At 41.5% G+C, this 17,943-nt stretch overlaps 1 protein-coding gene across 1 annotated transcript in view; it reads left to right on the top strand.

Annotated features, from left to right (window-relative positions):
- Window positions 1-17,943, top strand: part of LOC125484556 — a 71,284-nt gene that overhangs the window by 16,861 nt on the left and 36,480 nt on the right. Inside the window, exons 8-10 of the mRNA XM_048603835.1 lie at window positions 8,441-8,572; window positions 14,735-14,863; window positions 14,976-15,015. Of these exons, the coding sequence (XP_048459792.1) occupies window positions 8,441-8,572; window positions 14,735-14,863; window positions 14,976-15,015 (301 nt within the window). The remainder of the gene's footprint in view (window positions 1-8,440; window positions 8,573-14,734; window positions 14,864-14,975; window positions 15,016-17,943) is intronic.

Raw genomic sequence — 17,943 nt, 5'->3', positions numbered from 1 at the left:
TTACAAACAGTATGTTCAGGAGTATGAAAAGCTAGCTTGGCATATATAAAGTGGCCGATTGCTCTTTATACTCTAGGTATTTCTCATATTTTTGTTTTAAAGCATTTAGCAACCCGCAGTCTTCCCCTATCAATAACGATTAAATTATAATAATATACTTGTGATTGGAAAGATCATGTTCATAGCTTCAAACAGATTTATATCTTTAGTAGCTAGAAAATTTATACAGAGAGCTGTCAGGAGATTTGTTCTGCATTTTGTCACTGGTTGATTTTAGGCAAACTATGTAGTGCAACCTTTAATGCAGATTTCAATTTTAGTGATTGTTTGTTTATTTGATTGTACTGGTTTAGATGATGTTTTGATGAAACTGTCTTCCATAGATTGAATTGCTCACATTTGTGAGTTTCTGCTAAATTGTATCTATTTGTCGAGACTTCGAGAAACGTTTTGAAGCTGATTCTTTTGGATACATGGATGCTCATATCCACGTTTCGCTGTAATTTGAATCTTTCCTTTTTGCGAATAAACTGGCTACAGTAGACTATAAAACTAATAAATGGCTAAGATTTTTAAATCACTGAGATAGCAAGAACTGCAGATGCTGGAGTCAGAGATAGCAAAGTGTGGACCTGGGGGAACACAGCAGGCCAGTTTAAAGTAGGGTTGCTCAAGTCATGAACTAGATGCCATTTACAGATGCTTCTTATTTGATCATATTTTTAGCTGTATTAATAGTCTGTATCCAGTTGTGGCTCTACATTCAAACTTCTTTTGAAATAATCCTTTTCCTTTGTCAAGTCACTTCACCTATGTAGAGGTCTGTAAAAAAGGAAGCTATAGAAATAGTGCATGTAATAATTATCGTTTTCAAAAATTATTTGGACACCAGAGCATTCCTTATGGTCACAAAAGAAACACAATCTTTAATAAAGAAAGGAATCAAAATGGAGATCTTGTGGGCCGCCTCTTGTCAATTGTCAGCAAAATTGTGCAATTTTGTTTTTAAGAAAATCATAATGTAATCAGAGAAAGTCCACATTGTTTTATGAATTCATTGGAAAGTATGAAGTTTTGTCATTAGCAAGTTTGGAAATAGCACATCTGGTCTCCACATCTAAATTGTTTACGTAAATTGTGAATAGCTGATCCTTATGGTACTCCACAAGTAACAGCCTACCGTTCTGACAATAGCCTGTTTATTCCTACTGTATTTTTTGTCTTTTAACTAATTTAGATCCATTCTGGTGTATTACCCCCAATCTCGTGTTCTATTTTTGTTTACTATCCTTCTTTTGTGAGACATCATCTACACATCTTCTAGTTCTCTTTATTAATGCTACATATAATATCATCAGAAAACTCCATCCGATCTGTTAACATGGATTTACAAAATGACTGCCTAATGTTACTGTTACTTTCAAAGTATCCAGTTATCCTTTCGAATAGATTGTAATATTTTCCCACTATCAATAATAGGTCTGCAGTTATCCATTGCTTCTCTTCCTTTCTTTGAACAGTGGAGTTACACTTGCGTTCGACAATGCAAGTACCTTGCCAGACTACAAAATTTTGAAAGATAACAAACAATGCATCCACTATGTCTATAGGCCCGTGAACTTTGCAGGTAATGGAAGAGGGAACTGTACGATGTGGTGTACCCTGATTCCAAAAGGCATTCAATGAGAGAGAATGAAGGAAAAAAGCCAAGCTATCTAAAAGTGGAATACTGTTTGTAATATCTTAAAACATCAAAATAAAATCTCATCTATTCCCCAACATGATCATTTTACAGTGAGTCAAATCCAAAGAATTTATCCTTCTATATCATTTATTTTTTAAGTTTGACATAACTGTTCTCCCAATTCTCTCATGTGAACTGTAAAATTGTTTTTTTACTCAAAAAAAAAAAAAAAATTGCTGGTTTAGACTTTCTTTTACTTGTCAGATTTCTAAATCAAACACCTGGTCTGGATGCTTCACAAGTTTAAGCATTTGTTCCAAAATAACTGCTTTCTCTGAACTGACCTATACTCCTTTCCAGCAGAGAAATTATATTTGTTTCTGACCTCAATCAGATCTCCTCAAACTGATCTATAAGCTTTCAATCTCTGGGTTTTCTAGGCTGAAATGAATCCTTGATTATTCTGATCCAAAAGCTGCCTATAATTCTCTTTAATCATTCATCCTGTCATAAACTCCACAGTATAAGTTAACACTCTTTTGTTCCCATTGCAGGGGGCTTGAAGCCACCAGCTATGCAATGTATACTAGGTTACGTCCAGGTCTGAAAAGGACTCAGACTTTTTAAACTCTTCAAAAAAGTAACCAACACCTATGTGCCACTAGTTTTAATACCATTTTCAGAATTTGGATTTCATAGAACAAGATGAAAATGCCTGCAATTATTTCATAGGCCAAGAAAATAGAATCATGGAATCCTTGCAGTGCGGAAGCCCATCGAGCCAACACCAATTGTCCGAAGAGCATCTCAGCCAGACCCACCCCCTTGCCCTATCCCTGTAACCTTGCATTTCCCATTGCTAATCCATGTAGCCTGCACATCCCTAAACACTATGGACAATTTAGCACAGCCAGTCCACCCAAACTGCGCGTCTGTGGATTGAGTGAGGAAACCAGTGCAGACACAGAATGTGCAAACTGCACATGCAGTTGTTTGAGGCTGGAAACAAATCCAGATCCCTGGTGCTGTGAGGCAGCAGTGATCTGTAGTCTCTCGCAGGAGAAACAGTCTCTGCGCATCTACTCTGTCAAACCTTCTAATTATCTTGTACATTTAAAGAAAGTAGCCTCTCATTCTTCTAAACTCCAATGAGTACTTGCCCAACCTACTCAACCTCTCCTTACAAAACAAGTTCCAGGATCAGCCAAGCGAACTGTCTGCTTCCAATGCCAGTACATCTTTCCTTAGACAAGAGACCGCAACTCATCACAATATTCCAGCTCTTGTCTGACAAGTGCCTCAGATAGTTTTAGCTAGACCTTCTATTTTTATGCACCATTCTCTTTGAGATAAAGAGCAATATCCTATTTGTCTTCTCTGTTAGCCACTGAACTTGGATGCTAGCCGTTTCTGATTCATGCATAAGGACTTCCAAAACCCAGTATGCTGTAGCTTTCTGCAGTCTTTTTTCCACTATCTAATATTCAGCTCCTCTATTCTTCCAAAGTGAATAACCTCATTTTCCTACATTATATCCCATCTGCCAAATTTTTGCTCACTCACTTGATCCGTCTATAATCCCTGTGCAGACTGTGAGTCATCTTCACCACTTGCCTTTTCATCTATGTTTGTCACCTTTTGTGGCATTAACGAACTTGGAAATATTATATTTAATTCCCTTACACAAATTATTGACAAATCATTAGCGTGGAAGATTGCCAGGAGACTGTTGTAATAGTCACATGTCAGTGTGACAATAACATGAATGAGGAAATTAGCATAAAATGAGTAGAGAACAGATGCTCATTGCTTAATAGCATTTAACTATTTCTGTCAAAAGCTGCGCTGTGTCCCACTGACCATCGTTCCTGTGCTGGCAGATGCTACTGGCTCCTGGCTCAGTAACACTTCTTCATATTAAATATTTATTTTCCTAATCTTCACATTTGGTGTACCACCAGCCGTTTACAGCTTGACCAAACTTGTCGTTCCTCCAACTTAAGTCTTGAAGACATTCCTCCACATATTTGCCATTGCTGAATATGCCTTCAGCTGCCAGAAGCCAGTGCCAAGTCAGAAATATCGGCTATGGTTTAGTTAGGCTGAGCATGCAAGCAGAAACTATACCAGAGTGTTGCATTAGCAGTAGGACTGATTTAAGAAAGGCACCTGTCAGTTTCAAATAAGTATCAAAGCTATAATCTCTGAGATGAAAATGAACCAAGGCATTTCAAACATTGTCGACTATAAATAACAGCGCAGCTCCAATTCAGTAGATTTCATTAGGTCACCTTTCTCCGTTGCTCTGCAGGCACCAGGTGAAGGAGTACAGATTAAACAAAGAGAAATTGTTCCTACTAGCAGGAGGATTAGAAAAGTGAAAACTCGGATCTATGATGCCTTGCAAAAGAATCAGAAAAGTTAAGCATTTTGTTCGTTTAACACTGCACATTGTTTACCATCTGGAATGCACTGGCTGAAAAGTATAGTGAAAGCAGATTCAACAAGAAAATTCAAAATGGGACTGAAAGAAAGAAAATGGTATGGCGGCCTCCATAGATGGAGGATTTGAGTACAGGAACAGGGATCACTTGCTGCAGTTGTACAGGGCCTTTGTGAGACCTGGAATATTGTGTGCAGTTTTGGTCGTCATGTAGAAGATGGGACTAGCAGTAGCCCATTTGACCTCAAAGCTACTCTGCCATTCACTATGATCATGTCTGATCATTGAGCTCAATGCCCTAATCCCAACACCCCTTAAATCTATTTGGATGAGGTCGGAGACTGCAAGATAGATGAGCTGAACATGACACTGTGGTATAGTAAGTTCAAGTGGAAAGAGAAACAAGGAATGTAGTAGTATTAGATAGTATAGTGTGGGGGATTGACACCATCCTCTGTAGCAAAGAGTGAAAGAATTTAGATAGGTGTGCCTGCCTGGTGCCAGGGTTCGAGACATCAACTCAGGGCTGAAAAGGAACTTGCAGTGTGAGGGGAAGGATTCAGTGTTGATGCCAAGTAAAACTAGGAAAGAGGAGTGTTGCATTGAGTATATGAAGTTTCTAGGCTCTAAATTGAAAAGCAGAACCTCAGATTATAATTTCTGAATCATGGCCTAAGCCATGTGCAAATTGGCATAGGGTACATAAAATTAAATATGAATACATGGTTTAAAGACTGGAGTGGGAGGAGTGCGTTCTGGATCGTGAATCACTGGCGTCAACATAGGGAAAGGTGGAGGCTGCAATCCTGGGATGGTCTACACGAGTGATTGGGCCACTGTTCTTGCAACTCTGTAACTAGGTGTTGCGAAGTTGGTAGTGTATTTGTGGATTAGGAGGCAGGAAGTTGGAATTTGGTGTTTGTAAACTACTTGGGGGGTGGGGGGGGAAGGTTGCATGGTCCCTTTAAAAGGTCATGTGCTTTTTCTGTGCTTAGACATTCATTTTCAACAGCAGCAGCATGGAAGTTTGCAAGTACAGAGACAACACCCGAATTGAAACATTTGTACCAAAAGGGCATACAGTTAACAGGCAAAGCAGCAGTTTTTACCAAGACAAGCTTTTGAATTGAGCCAGTCAATTTGAAACAGGCACTGAGATACCATAAAAACCTAATTAAATTTAATTAAATGACAATATAGGACCAATCCTATTGTAAGAAATGTTGCTATATCATCAAGGATGTAAAACAAGAGAGCAGTTGGACAAAATCCCAGCGCTAACTGCCATCCGTCAGAGCTAACAGTCCTCGGCTCTCAAGAGAATAGCCGGCTCTCACAGCCTCCTCTATGTTTTAGAAAAAGCACCATCTGAATAACAACAGTGCCAACAGCACAGCTAGTTAATATTCCTGATGGAAGAATCGACAGGGAAGGCACAGAACATTCCAGAAGTCATGTGACCTGCCTATAATTTCGAGACTAAATTCTATTTTTTTCATATAAGTGGGACTTGTATTTATTAGAGCAGCATACTATTAGAATCTTGCTTTATTCAGGAATAGTTAGTAGTTAGAAAGGATTTATTTGGTTTGCTAATAGTATAGTTAATTTGTTCACTGTTAGAATTAGGTAAATAAATTGTTCCTTATTGATTTTAAAGTGAGTGTCAGGGATTTACTTTATTTAACAACTAGAAGTTGCTGAAAAGCAGGTTACGTAACTTTTCATACACCTTTTTTATAGGGCGAGGTGCTCCTCTTGAGGTGTTTCGGTTTTAGTTCTCAAGGGAGGGTGGGAGCTGGTGGTGGTCAACCTCCACTTTATAACACTAGGGAAGTAGAAAGAGTTTTAAACCAACTAGTGGGAGTAAGAAATCAAATGTAGAAAGGCATGATATGTTAAAGAATAGAGAACAAGTAAGAGGGAAATCGGGTTCAGAATGGCAGCAAAGGACAGAATACACCAAGATTCAAGGTATTTTACAATGGTAACAAACAAACAAACAAACAAAATTAAAGGCCGTCTGTGCATGCACATAGCATTCATAACAGTAAAGGAATTGATAATGCACATCGAAGGAAGTAAATATGACCTGTTATGATCTGATCAATGAAGTAGTTTACTTTGGTCGAAAATGGAAAAAGTGGGTTATTACTTGAAAGAGAATCATGCTAGAAACTTGGAAGTACCCAAGATTTCAGATGTTCTAGTGCTTGAGTCAAAGCTAGTGGGTAGATATGACATGCATTCAAGAAGGCTACTGGGATGCTATACTTTATTATGAGAGGGATTGTACATAAAAGTATGGATGTCATACTTCAATCATACAGGGTTTTAGTGAGACCACATCTTGAATACTGCATGCGGTTTCAGTTTTATTTAGGGAAGAGCGTAAGCGCATTTAAGGTGATATAGAAGAGCTTTACGACATTGATACCTGGAACGAATATGGTGTTTTCAGGATATGTTGGACAGACTGGGCTTGTTTTCTTGTGGCATTTGAAAGAGTGAGGGTTGACTTGTTTGCATTATATAAGATCCTGTATGGTCTTGACTAGATGCATGGAAAGGATGTTTCCTCTTGTGGGTGAGTCCAGAATGGGGGCGTTGCTTTTAAATTACAAGTGACCCCTTTTTAGAGCAGATGAGAATTTCTTTTTCCTGAGTTGTGCAACTTTGGAATTCTCTGCTTCGGAAGGTGGTAGAGGGGCGTTATTGAATGTTAAGGCAAAGGTAGATTCTTGTTAGCCAAGAGTTATTGGAGGCAGATTGTGATGTGGAATTGGGAACACAAACGTCTACCAGATATTATTACAGGCTTAGTGGTCCACTTGTGATCCTATGTTGTATGTTTGTATGTAGGTGCCACTGAAAAGATAACATGCAACAAGGGTGAACGACGTGGACAAGTATTGCATTAGCATGGCTAGAATTAACAGACAGGATATGAAGCAGGAATAAAGGGGTCATTTTCAAGTTTGGAGGCTTTACTTTGGTGGGATGCCATCAATATCTGTGCTGGGGCTTCAGCTATTTGCAAATTATGTAGTGACTTGACAAAGACTATATTTTATATTGATTTGTTGATACAAAGCTAGATGTGGTTGTAAACTGAGGGATGTGCGCAAAGTGGCTGCAAAGAAATGTAGGAAGATGAAGTTAATGGACATCAAGGTGACAGTTGAATATAATGTGAGGCCATTCACTGGTAGTAAGAACAGGAAAGCAAAATATCTTCTACAAGATGTGAAATTTGAAAACGTTGACACTCTGATATGAGTATGCTCATACGATGAACACAGTCAGTAAGCAGGTACAGCAAAACTTTGAGAACAAAAATGGCATGTTAACCTTAAGGGGATTAGAGTACAAAGAATAAGATGCTTCATCTATTGTATGGGACTTTGAGACATCAACAGTACTGTAGTTTTAGTTTCCAGTGGAAGGAATGATATACTTGGCTTGCAGGCATTACAGTGAAGGTTAGCTAGATTTGGTACTGGGATGAGATGATTGCCCTATGATTAGAGGCTGAGTATATTGAGCTAATATCAATTTCATTAATAAAAGTGATCTCGCTGAAACATATAAGATTCTGATGGCAGTTGATAGAATAAGGACAGAGGGGCTGCTTGTGTTGACTGGGGTACCCAACACCCGTGGACACAGGATATCGGATTGATCATTTAGGATTGAGATGAGGAGAAATTCCTTCACTCAAAAGGAGCATAAGAAATATGAGCAAGGGTTGGCCAGTCAGCCCATCAAACCTGTCCTGCCATTCCATACGATCATAGCTGATCTACCTGAGGCTTCAACTCCTCTTTCATGCCAGCCCTCATAGCCTTCACTTCTCTGCTTTTAAAATTCTTGTGGATCTTTGGAATTCCCTATTCCAGAGATTTATGGATGCTGTGTTGTTGAGTATTTTAAGATGGATCTCTGATCACTCTGGCAAGTAAGGGATGTGGGGAGTTGGTAGGTAAGTGGAATTAAGGTGGAAGATCAGCGATGATCGTTAAGTGGTAGAGCAAGTATGAGGTACTGTATTGCTTAGTACTCCAATTTCATCTGTTATTTTCTGTACATTTGTCCTCAGGATGCCACATGCAACTTAACTCTTTGACCAGGTTTTTGTTATTTGTCCTAATGTCACTTCTTTTGGGTTGGTGTCAGTTTGGCCTGATTAGTTTTTGAAGTACCGTGAGAAATTTTACTCAACTTGCATGTATTTAGCATTTTTAATTTGCGTCCTTAAAATTGAACTAAGATAACATGCCAAAATAACATTTCCAACGTTTTCTCCTCTATAGAAGAACTTTGTCTAACAACTGAAACTTTGGCTTACCTCTTGCCTTCATCGGATTCAGAGTTGCTTGTGGACAGCAGTTCCTCCACTGGAGCAGAAAGTTGTTCTTCAGTGGAAATATTCAGAGAGGCAGAAGGTAAGAGAGAAGAGAACAAACCCAGCTACAAATGGCAAACTTGTTCAAACATCTTTCACAGCATAGTTTGTTTATTGTGTTTGTTTTCATCATTGTGATATTTATTCTTTAATTTATATTGCCTTTAGTCCATATTCGTGAAGATTAATAGACAGCATGTTACCTATAATAAGTTAGTTGGGTCCTGGTGTAGCAATCTATCTGACAGCTAGGATTTGTAAGCAGATATCCAGCATCCTGTAGTTGGAAGTTTTACTAATTTGTGAATGATTAATTGTAATCATAATCTAGTATTTTTGTTGGAGCGCCAGTATTCTACATGAGCTGTAAAGAATTAGTTTCATGGGAAGGGTTAAAAGGCAGGGAGTAATTGTAAATGAGTGGTAATATAATTTAGAATTCAAACCCAGATTAAAATAATGCATTCTGTACTCCTTTTTTTCAAATAGTAATTCAGATTTGCAAGTAGAGGAACTGTAGCTAGGGAAGGGTGTAGTTGCATTATATTATAAGCTTGAATTTATGAATAAAAGTGCAATAGTACTATTTGATCTTGCAAGATATTACAGATAGTGAACCTTTTTCCTTGAGACATACTGTGGTGATGTTAGTGATTTTGTCGTTTAATTACACTTGAGTGTAGTTTTATCAACCTAGCATGGAATTTCCCCTCCCTGGAGGTGGTGAGAAGGAGAAATAATTGATCTCTTGGAGAGAAACTGCCCCATCTCACCACCTGTGCGATTTATACGCTGGGCAAGAATGTTCATGAGCGATTTTCTTGACTTGCCAGTAATTTAGGCCCTGAAGTGGTCAATTAGTGGCCACTTATGGGCCTCAACATGCTCCTTCCATGATCACCTACAGTGGAGAAAGATAGCTAGTTTCAGGATGGGTTGGTGCTTCAATTGCTCCAATCTTGGGCCATTCAGAGGCATGGATGACAGGAAATGTGTGACCACTGAACGCCACATTGCAACAAGTGGCAAAATAAGACCTGCCGTATCATCACTAGATCCCCCAAGGCGTAGACCTCTACCTTATGGAATTTACCAGATCTTCGGTACCTAGGCCTGTGAAAGGAAGCAATGCTTGTCCTTGCTTGCATGTCAGTTCTTATTCTGCTGATCAGCAGCACATCTGATGTTATTTCACTGGTGGCAGGTGCATGTTTGTTACCATCTGATATCCTCACCCTACACTTAGAAAACTCAGTGGAATAATTTAGCCCTGGCTCTCTTGTAACTGACGCACTATGTTGTCACACTTTGTGTTTTCTCTAGTCTGCTTCTCATTGCCACTGCAATAGTTGACATGTAAAATTATTATTCTATTACTGATTCAAATCAATTTCTCCATCCCTTCCTCAATAATCAACCTCCTATTCTCAACAGTTAATTTCCTAATGATTTGTAACCCTCTACATTTTCCCATTTATAAAAGAGAAGGTAAGACAAAATGGTCAAGTAGACGTTCTTTTCTTAAAATGAATGAAGTAGGAAGCAGTGGGATCAACAGGGTGTTACTCGGACCGTTCTTTGGCAATGGAGAAATGGGGATGGCCATTAGAACTGGTAAATGTATTAGGTGATTGTTGTTAATGCAGAGATAGATTCTTGTTAGCCAAGAGTTGCTGGAGGTAGATGGTAATGTGGAATTGGAAACACAAACATCAGCCAGATATTATTGATTGGCACAGGCCTAATGGTCCACTTCTTCTGTTCCTATTTTGTACGTTTGTATGTAGGTGCCACTGTACAGCTAACATGCAACAAGGATGTATGACATTGACAGATGTTGCATTAGCATGGCTAGAATTAACAGACAGGAAATGAAGTGGGGATAAAGGGGGTATTTTCAAGTTTGGAGGCTGTAACTTGGTGGAATGCCATCAATATCAGTGCTGGGGCTTCAGCCATTTGGAAAATTACGTTAATGACTTGGACAAAGACTGGTTCATAGTTCATAGAATCCCTACAGTGTGGAAACAGCCCCTTCGGTCCAACACGTCCACACCGACCCACAGAGCAAGCCATCCCCCTAATCTACACATCACTGAACACTACGGGCAATTTAGCATGGCCAGTCTATCTAGCCTGCACATCTTTGGACAGTGAGAGGAATCCAGAGCACCCAGAGGAAACCCATGCAGACACGGGGAAAATGTGCAAACTCTACACAGACACTCACCAGAGGGTGCAGTGAGGCAGTAGTGCTAACCACTGAGCCACCATGCCACCTTAAGAAGCATGGTGGACTTCCATTAGTTGGAATTGAACCAGCAACCTAAGGATGATGGTTTTGTGACACACTACAGTCTGCCACTCTACCAGCTGAGCTATTGAACGAGAGCTGGTTGATAGGTGAAGCACAGGCATTTGGCATGCACTTAGTGATGTTGAACTGATGTCAGCAATAAAGTAAATGTCATGATCTGCACAATAACTTGAAAACTTATTTCATTGACTCTTGGCTGCAACTTATGCCTTTCATCTCTGTGGAGTGCATTATGGATCCTGACAGATTATGATGTTGAAGTCTTTCAAGGACAACAATATTCATCAGGATTTTGGATTGCAGATTGAGAGATTCTCTGTGCTCTCCCAGAGTAGATGAACAAACATAGTTGGTCCTGCGTTATAGATAGATGAAGTATGGTGTGAAATGCAGCAGCTGGCAGTAGGAACTCCCGGTTGAAGGGTACAAGACACTTCAGCTGTGCTCAGCAGACACTGATGCTGATCTGATTCATGAAAAGAGAACTAGTAGAGCAGCAACGAGAAATGTTTATTCTTCTGTCACCATCTTCAGAAGTACCCTTTTAACCTAAAATATAGTCCATTTTGAAAATGATTGTTGTGATGTCGTGAGCAATTGCTCCTTCAATGAGAGCATGAGCATTGTCACGGAGAATCAGATATGCCAGGCCAGAGTGCATGAAGACCTATGCTAATGACAAACTCTCTCTGGCTGCAGATTTAAAGATCAAACATAGCATTCCCTTAGTGGCTGAAAGCCACACTGACAAACAGTAAAATGTTATTGAGATCTCTGCAAGCAGGGAAGTGTAGATGAAAGGGAGAATAGAGAACAGGCAAATGAAGCTGGGGATGCTAGTCTAGGCTGTTCCATTTCATTGCAGTCCATCTGCCTCAGACAGAAGGTCTTGTGCTATCTTATGCCTTTACTTAAGTGCAAGTAGAGCTCTCAGGTTCCAGAGTAGAGCAAGCATTGGAAGGAAACTAGGACTTCATCAGACCTCACTAGGATAGCGGTGGAAATCAAACTCTGGAGTCATCCCAAAAGTCAAATATTTTATCAAAGTATGCAAAATTCCACAGTTTTACCTGACTGTCTAGACCCAAGTTAGCAGAAAAAGTTGACTGGGTTCTCGAACTTTACACATATAAATAGTAATTCTTGTTTATTTTTAGAAAAAGGTTTTAATAACAGCTAAGCTACTATGAAATGTTGATATGTAACTACCGGTTAAAATTCTAACCCCTTTTATGAAACACCTCCTTCACATATGCAGACAAACACAAAAAGATTTTTTAAAAATATTGAGGGAAAAAACTTGGAAGACAATTCAATGGTCCCTCTCCTACAGTGCACATAGATGTTCTTCTTGGCTTGCCAGCATTTGCTGCTCCTTGAGCTTTCTTTTTCACATACTTTCGCTTTCAGGAGGCACAGAGCAACAGGTTCACAACTCAGACTTTGACTTGTCAGTTAAAAACGATACAGCAACTGGTGAGAGAAAATAAACTGGCTTTTTTCAGGCTTTTGACAGTTATTATTCCCCTTCTGGAGGTCCAAAAGCATGAATTGTTCATGCCCACAAGCCTTATAGCTATTTGGGAGACAATCAGTTGTTGGCGGCCAGAAGGCCTTTTTCAACACTGGTCACCACTGCACAGACTGAACAATTGGGGATGTTGGAGACCTGAAACAAACATAAACAGAAACTTCTGGAAAAACTCACCAGATCCAGTAGCATCTGTGGAGAGAAGACAGTTAACATTTTGAGTCCAGTGATCTTTCTTCAGACAGATATCAGCTATTTGTTGCTGGCCAAATTTCACCTTGTGGACACATCCTGGTGCTAATTTCTCTGTATCTAAACTTGCCCTGTTGGTCGAACAGACAAGTGTAAACAACATTGCAATAGGGATTGATAGCTTGCTTTTAAAATATGCAGCAACTACTTCCACAAACCTTTGGTTTCTTTTCCCCTTTCAGTCCACAATCCAATTTTCTTTTTATTTTAAAATTAGAAAATAGTCCTTTACGTGCCTTTAGCTCTATTCTGGAATATATAAGTAATAGGAAGAGGAAGAATTCATAGTTGCACAAAGAAATCATTAGGTATTTGTAACACATTTGTAATAAATGTTGCTTTAATTCCTCAAATAATAATGAGGAAAAGGGCTCTCTCTTTGTCACCGTGTCACCCATCATTCTTGTCGTGCATGCACTCTTGCTTGCTCCTAGTTTATTGCTCTCGGCCCTGTTCATGCCTGCATCCCCGTCTGCTCTCTCTCATTCTGTCGAGAACATGAAACCTCTTTCTTTGCTGTATTTAACATAACTTGTGTAATGATGCTGCTTCCTGTCAAAGTTTCTTCAATGTTAAAATGCATTTTATCTAAGTAGGATATTCCAATTTTTATGTATCTCATCCCATAATTTGAACAGTGATGCTAAAACAAAAAAATTCTTTTCAACATGTATACTGAGATTGTGATACCAGTTTGGCTTCCAGTTACAATAATATTGACTCCAAGCCTTTCTGCTTTTAGGGAGGGCAAGGAAATTGTAAACTTGAATAAAGACATCAAAACACATTGTGAATGTATACATTTAATCATTAAAAACAGATCAAGTTTCTACTAGTTTTACTTTGTTTAGACCATTTTTTTGTACACTAGAGGTGATTTTACTGTGTCAGTAACTGCAAGCCATATTTTTTTGAAACAAATTTAGGAGAATTTTGCGAACTCCAAGACCAAGTTGTTCAGTTTTGAAGTGAAATTTGGTTTGCATTGTAAATATTGTCATAGTATTTAATAACAAAATCAGAAATTGCTGGAAACACTCCAGCAACCACCTGTGGAAAGAAAGCAGAGTTAATGTTTCTGGTCCAGTGACCCTTCTTCAGAACTGATTGTAGCTAGGAAAAGGTTAGTGTATATGCTAGAAGAGAGGTCAGGGAAGGAGGAAGAAGTAAATGATAGTCCCCATTAGCAGCTGTTGATTCTCCCAAGCTGACTTTTACTCATTCCTTTGTCTGCCCAACTGTTCTACTTTGTCTCTGGGCTCCATCTTTACCTGTCACTTACTCCTACCCCTCCCCCACCCCTTCTCTAACATTATATACCAACCTTTTTCTTACCTAAAATCAGTTCTGAAGAAGGGTCGCTGGACCCAAAGCGTTAACTCTGCTTTATCTCCACAGATGCTGCCAGACCTGAGTTTTTCCAGCAATTTCTGATTTCCAGCATCCACAGTTCTTTAGGTTTTTTTGCATATACTTAATAAAGTTGACAAAAGTGATTCACAGGAAGTTGTGTGGTGCTGAAAGGATGTGCCCAAAGATGTAACATTTTTAATATCCACCTCCTGTAGTGTTTAAAACAAATCTTGTCCTAATGTCCTGAGGTGAAGCAGCCAAATGATCTTTATAATTAGGGTAGTCAGATGCATTTGAGTTCAGCTTTTGAAGCTAAACATGCTGCACTTAACTTTATCTTTCCGTTAAAAATTCCCATATCTATTTTTATAATGAAAACCGTTTGAATAAATTTGTCCCATTGCAAAACTGTAAGTTCTAAAACTCTGCAGCAGCATAAAGGCATTCCACAACAACTGAAGTCTTTTTATTGAATATAAAAGTTTTAATGTTTGCTTTTGCATCAGTAACAGTGAGAACAATCTTGATGCAAGATTGAGCCTTTGTTTTCCTTTCATGACATGCAGTCAATGCTTGACAAAGTGAAAAGTTGTGCATTTTTTCTGTGACAAGTTTATTAATTTCCAACCATCAAGCTTATCGAAGCTCATGATTTTTGCTCGTGTTGATTTTCAAAATGAAAATTTTATGGTTCCTCAAGACTCTTAGCCTCTGATTTCTGGTACTAACAATGTGTTACTGTCTTTCAGAGCATGCATCTGTTGTGAATCAGGAAGATATTTATTGGTTCTATTGTAAAAATTCTACACTTCTGGACAGTAGTAAAGCAGCAAACATTGATGTGATTGGCCAACCTTCAGATCTCTCTGAAATTCTGGGTAATCAGCTCTTTTACAACTACTTCATTTCAAAATCTTAAAATCTCTCAATGTTTGTTACAGGATTCCTTCAGTATATTGCAGTGTACTAATTTTTCTTTCTGTATCTCAGAACAGACTGGAAATCTCACAAGAGAAAGAAACTTCAATGGGTAAGGTGTTGCCATTTGGATCAGCATGAATGATAATGAGACTTTGTTTGGTTTTGTTATAAGAATGTACTGTAACTAAGTAGTGATGTCTGTACCATAAACTGCAGTAACTAAATTGCCTTTTATTAAATGCTGTTTGAAATCTCTGAGGTTGTAGTAAAATAAGTAATTTTATAGGGGTAGTAGGAACTGCAGATGCTGGAGAATCCGAGACGACAAGGTGCAGGGCTGGATGAACACAGCAGGCCAAGCAGCATCATAGGAGCAGAGAGGCTGACATTTCGGGCCTAGACCCTTCATCAGAAAAGGGGGAGGGGAAGGGGGTTCTGAAATAAATAGGGAGAGAGTGGGAGGTGGATAGAGGAGCGGATAAGTAGAGAGGAAACAAACAGGTCGAAGAGGCGGGGATGGAGCCAGTAAAGGTGAGTGTAGGTGGGGAGTTAGGGAGGGGATAGGTCAGTCCAGGGAGGACGGACAGGTCAAGGGGGCAGGATGAGGTTAGTCGGTAGGAGATGGAGGTGCGGCTTGAGGTGGGAGGAGGGGATAGGTGGGAGGAAGAACAGGTTAGGGAGGCAGGGACGAGCTGGACTGGTTTTGGGATGCGGTAGGGGGAGGGGAGATTTTGAAGCTTGTGAAATCCACATTGATACCATTGGGCTGCAGCGTTCCCAAGCGGAATATGAGTTGCTGTTCCTGCAACCTTCGGGTGGCATCGTTGTGGCACTGCAGGAGGCCCAGGATGGACATGTCGTCTGAGGAATGGGAGGGGGAGTTGAAATGGTTTGCGACTGGGAGCTGTAGTTGTTTATTGCGAACTGAGCATAGGTGTTCTGCAAAGCGGTCCCCGAGCCTCCGCTTGGTTTCCCCAATGTAGAGGAAGCCACACCGGGTACAGCAGATGCAGTATACCACATTGGCAGATGTGCAGGTGAACATCTGCTTGATGTGGAAAGTCTTCTTGGGGCATGGGATGAGTGTGAGGGAGGAGGTGTAGGGGCAGGTGTAGCACTTGCTGCGGTTGCAGGGAAAAGTGCCGGGTGTGGTGGGGCTGGAGGGGAGTGTGGAGCGGACAAGGGAGTCACGGAGAGAGTGGTCCCTCCGGAATGCAGATAAGGGTGGGGAGGGAAAGATGTCTTTGGTGGTGGGGTCGGATTGCAGATGGCGGAAGTGTCGGAGGATTATGCGTTGGATCCGGAGGTTGGTGGGGTGGTATGTGAGGACGAGGGGGATTCTTTTTTGGTTCTTATTGCGTGGACGGGGTGTGAGGGATGAGTTGCGGGAGATGTGGGAGACACGGTTGAGGGCGTTCTCGACCACTGAGGGGGGGGAAGTTACGGTCCTTGAAAAACGAGGACAACTGAGATGTATGGGAGTGGAATGCCTCATCCTGGGAGCAGATGCGGCGGAGGCGAAGGAATTGGGAATAGGGGATAGCATTTTTGCAGGAAGGTGGGTGGGAGGAGGAGTATTCTAGGTAGCTGTGGGAGTCGGTGGACTTGAAATGAATATCGGTTTCTAGGTGGTTGCCCGAGATGGAGACAGAGAGTTCCAGAAAGGGGAGAGAGGTGTTAGAGATGGTCCAGGTGAACTTAAGGTTGGGGTGGAAGGTGTTAGTGAAGTGGATGAACTGTTCGAGCTCCTTGTGGGAGCACGAGGCGGCACTGATACAGTCATCAGTGTAACGGAGGAAGAGGTGGGGTTTAGGGCCAGTGTAGGTACGGAAGAGGGATTGTTCCACGTAACCTACAAAGAGGCAGGCGTAGCTTGGGCCCATGCGGGTACCCATGGCTACCCCCTTTGTCTGTAGAAAGTGGGAGGAATTGAAAGAGAAGTTGTTGAGGGTGAGGACGAGTTCGGATGAGGGTGTCAGTGGAGGGGGACTGGTTGGGCCTGTGGGACAGGAAGAAGCGGAGGGCCTTAAGGCCATCTGCATGGGGAATGCAGGTGTAGAGGGACTGGACGTCCATGGTAAAGATGAGGTGTTGGGGACTGGGGAATTGGAAGTTCTGGAGGAGGTGGAGGGCGTGGGTGGTGTCACGGACATAGGTAGGGAGTTCCTGGACCAAGGGGGAGAAAATGGAGTCCAGATAGTTGGAGATCAGTTCGGTGGGGCAGGAGCAGGCGGAGACAATGGGTCGACCAGGGCATTCAGGTTTGTGGATTTTGGGAAGGAGATAGAAGCGGGCAGTGCGAGGTTGGGGAACGATGAGGTTGGAGGCCGTGGGTGGGAGATCACCTGAGGTGATGAGGTTGTGGATGGTTTGGGAGATGATGGTTTGGTGCTCGGGGGTGGGGTCATGATCAAGGGGGCGGTAGGAGGAGGTGTCAGAGAGTTGGCGTCCGGCCTCGGCGATGTAGAGGTCAGTGTGCCATACTACAACTGCGCCTCCCTTGTCCATGGGTTTTATGGTGAGGTTGGGATTGGAGTGGAGGGCTGCATGTTCTGCAGGGGAGAGGTTGGAATTGGCGAGAGGGGTGGAGAGGTTGAGGCGATTGATGTCTCGACGGCAGTTGGAGATGAAGAGTTCGAGGGAGGGTAGGAGGCCTTGGGGTGGTGTCCAGGACGAGGGGGTGTGTTGGAAGCGGGAGAATGGGTCAGTAGAGGGAGGGTTAGGTTCACGGTTGAAGAAGTAAGCGTGGAGGCAGAGGCGGCGGAAAAACTGCTCTATGAGTGGTATTCGTTGATCTGTGGGTGGAGGGGGATAAAGGTGAGCCCTTTACTGAGGACTGACCGTTCGTCCTCTGTAAGGGGTACGTCTGGGGGGATGGTGAAGACTCGGCAGGGCTGGCTGCTGCTGTCTCCTCAGGAGTTGCTGGCTGTGGAGGCGGTGGGCGGAGTTGCGCCGGCGTCGGCGGTGGGCGGAGTTGCACCAGTGGTGGGTGGAGTTGCGTCCGCGTCGGTGATGGGCGAAGCGGCGTCGGCGGTGG

Source organism: Rhincodon typus, chromosome 12 (genome assembly GCF_021869965.1).
Source record: "Rhincodon typus isolate 14 chromosome 12, sRhiTyp1.1, whole genome shotgun sequence".
Lineage (NCBI taxonomy): Eukaryota > Metazoa > Chordata > Chondrichthyes > Orectolobiformes > Rhincodontidae > Rhincodon > Rhincodon typus.
The sequence above is the reverse complement of the archived record's forward strand: the minus strand, read 5'-3'. Positions and strand labels throughout refer to the sequence as shown.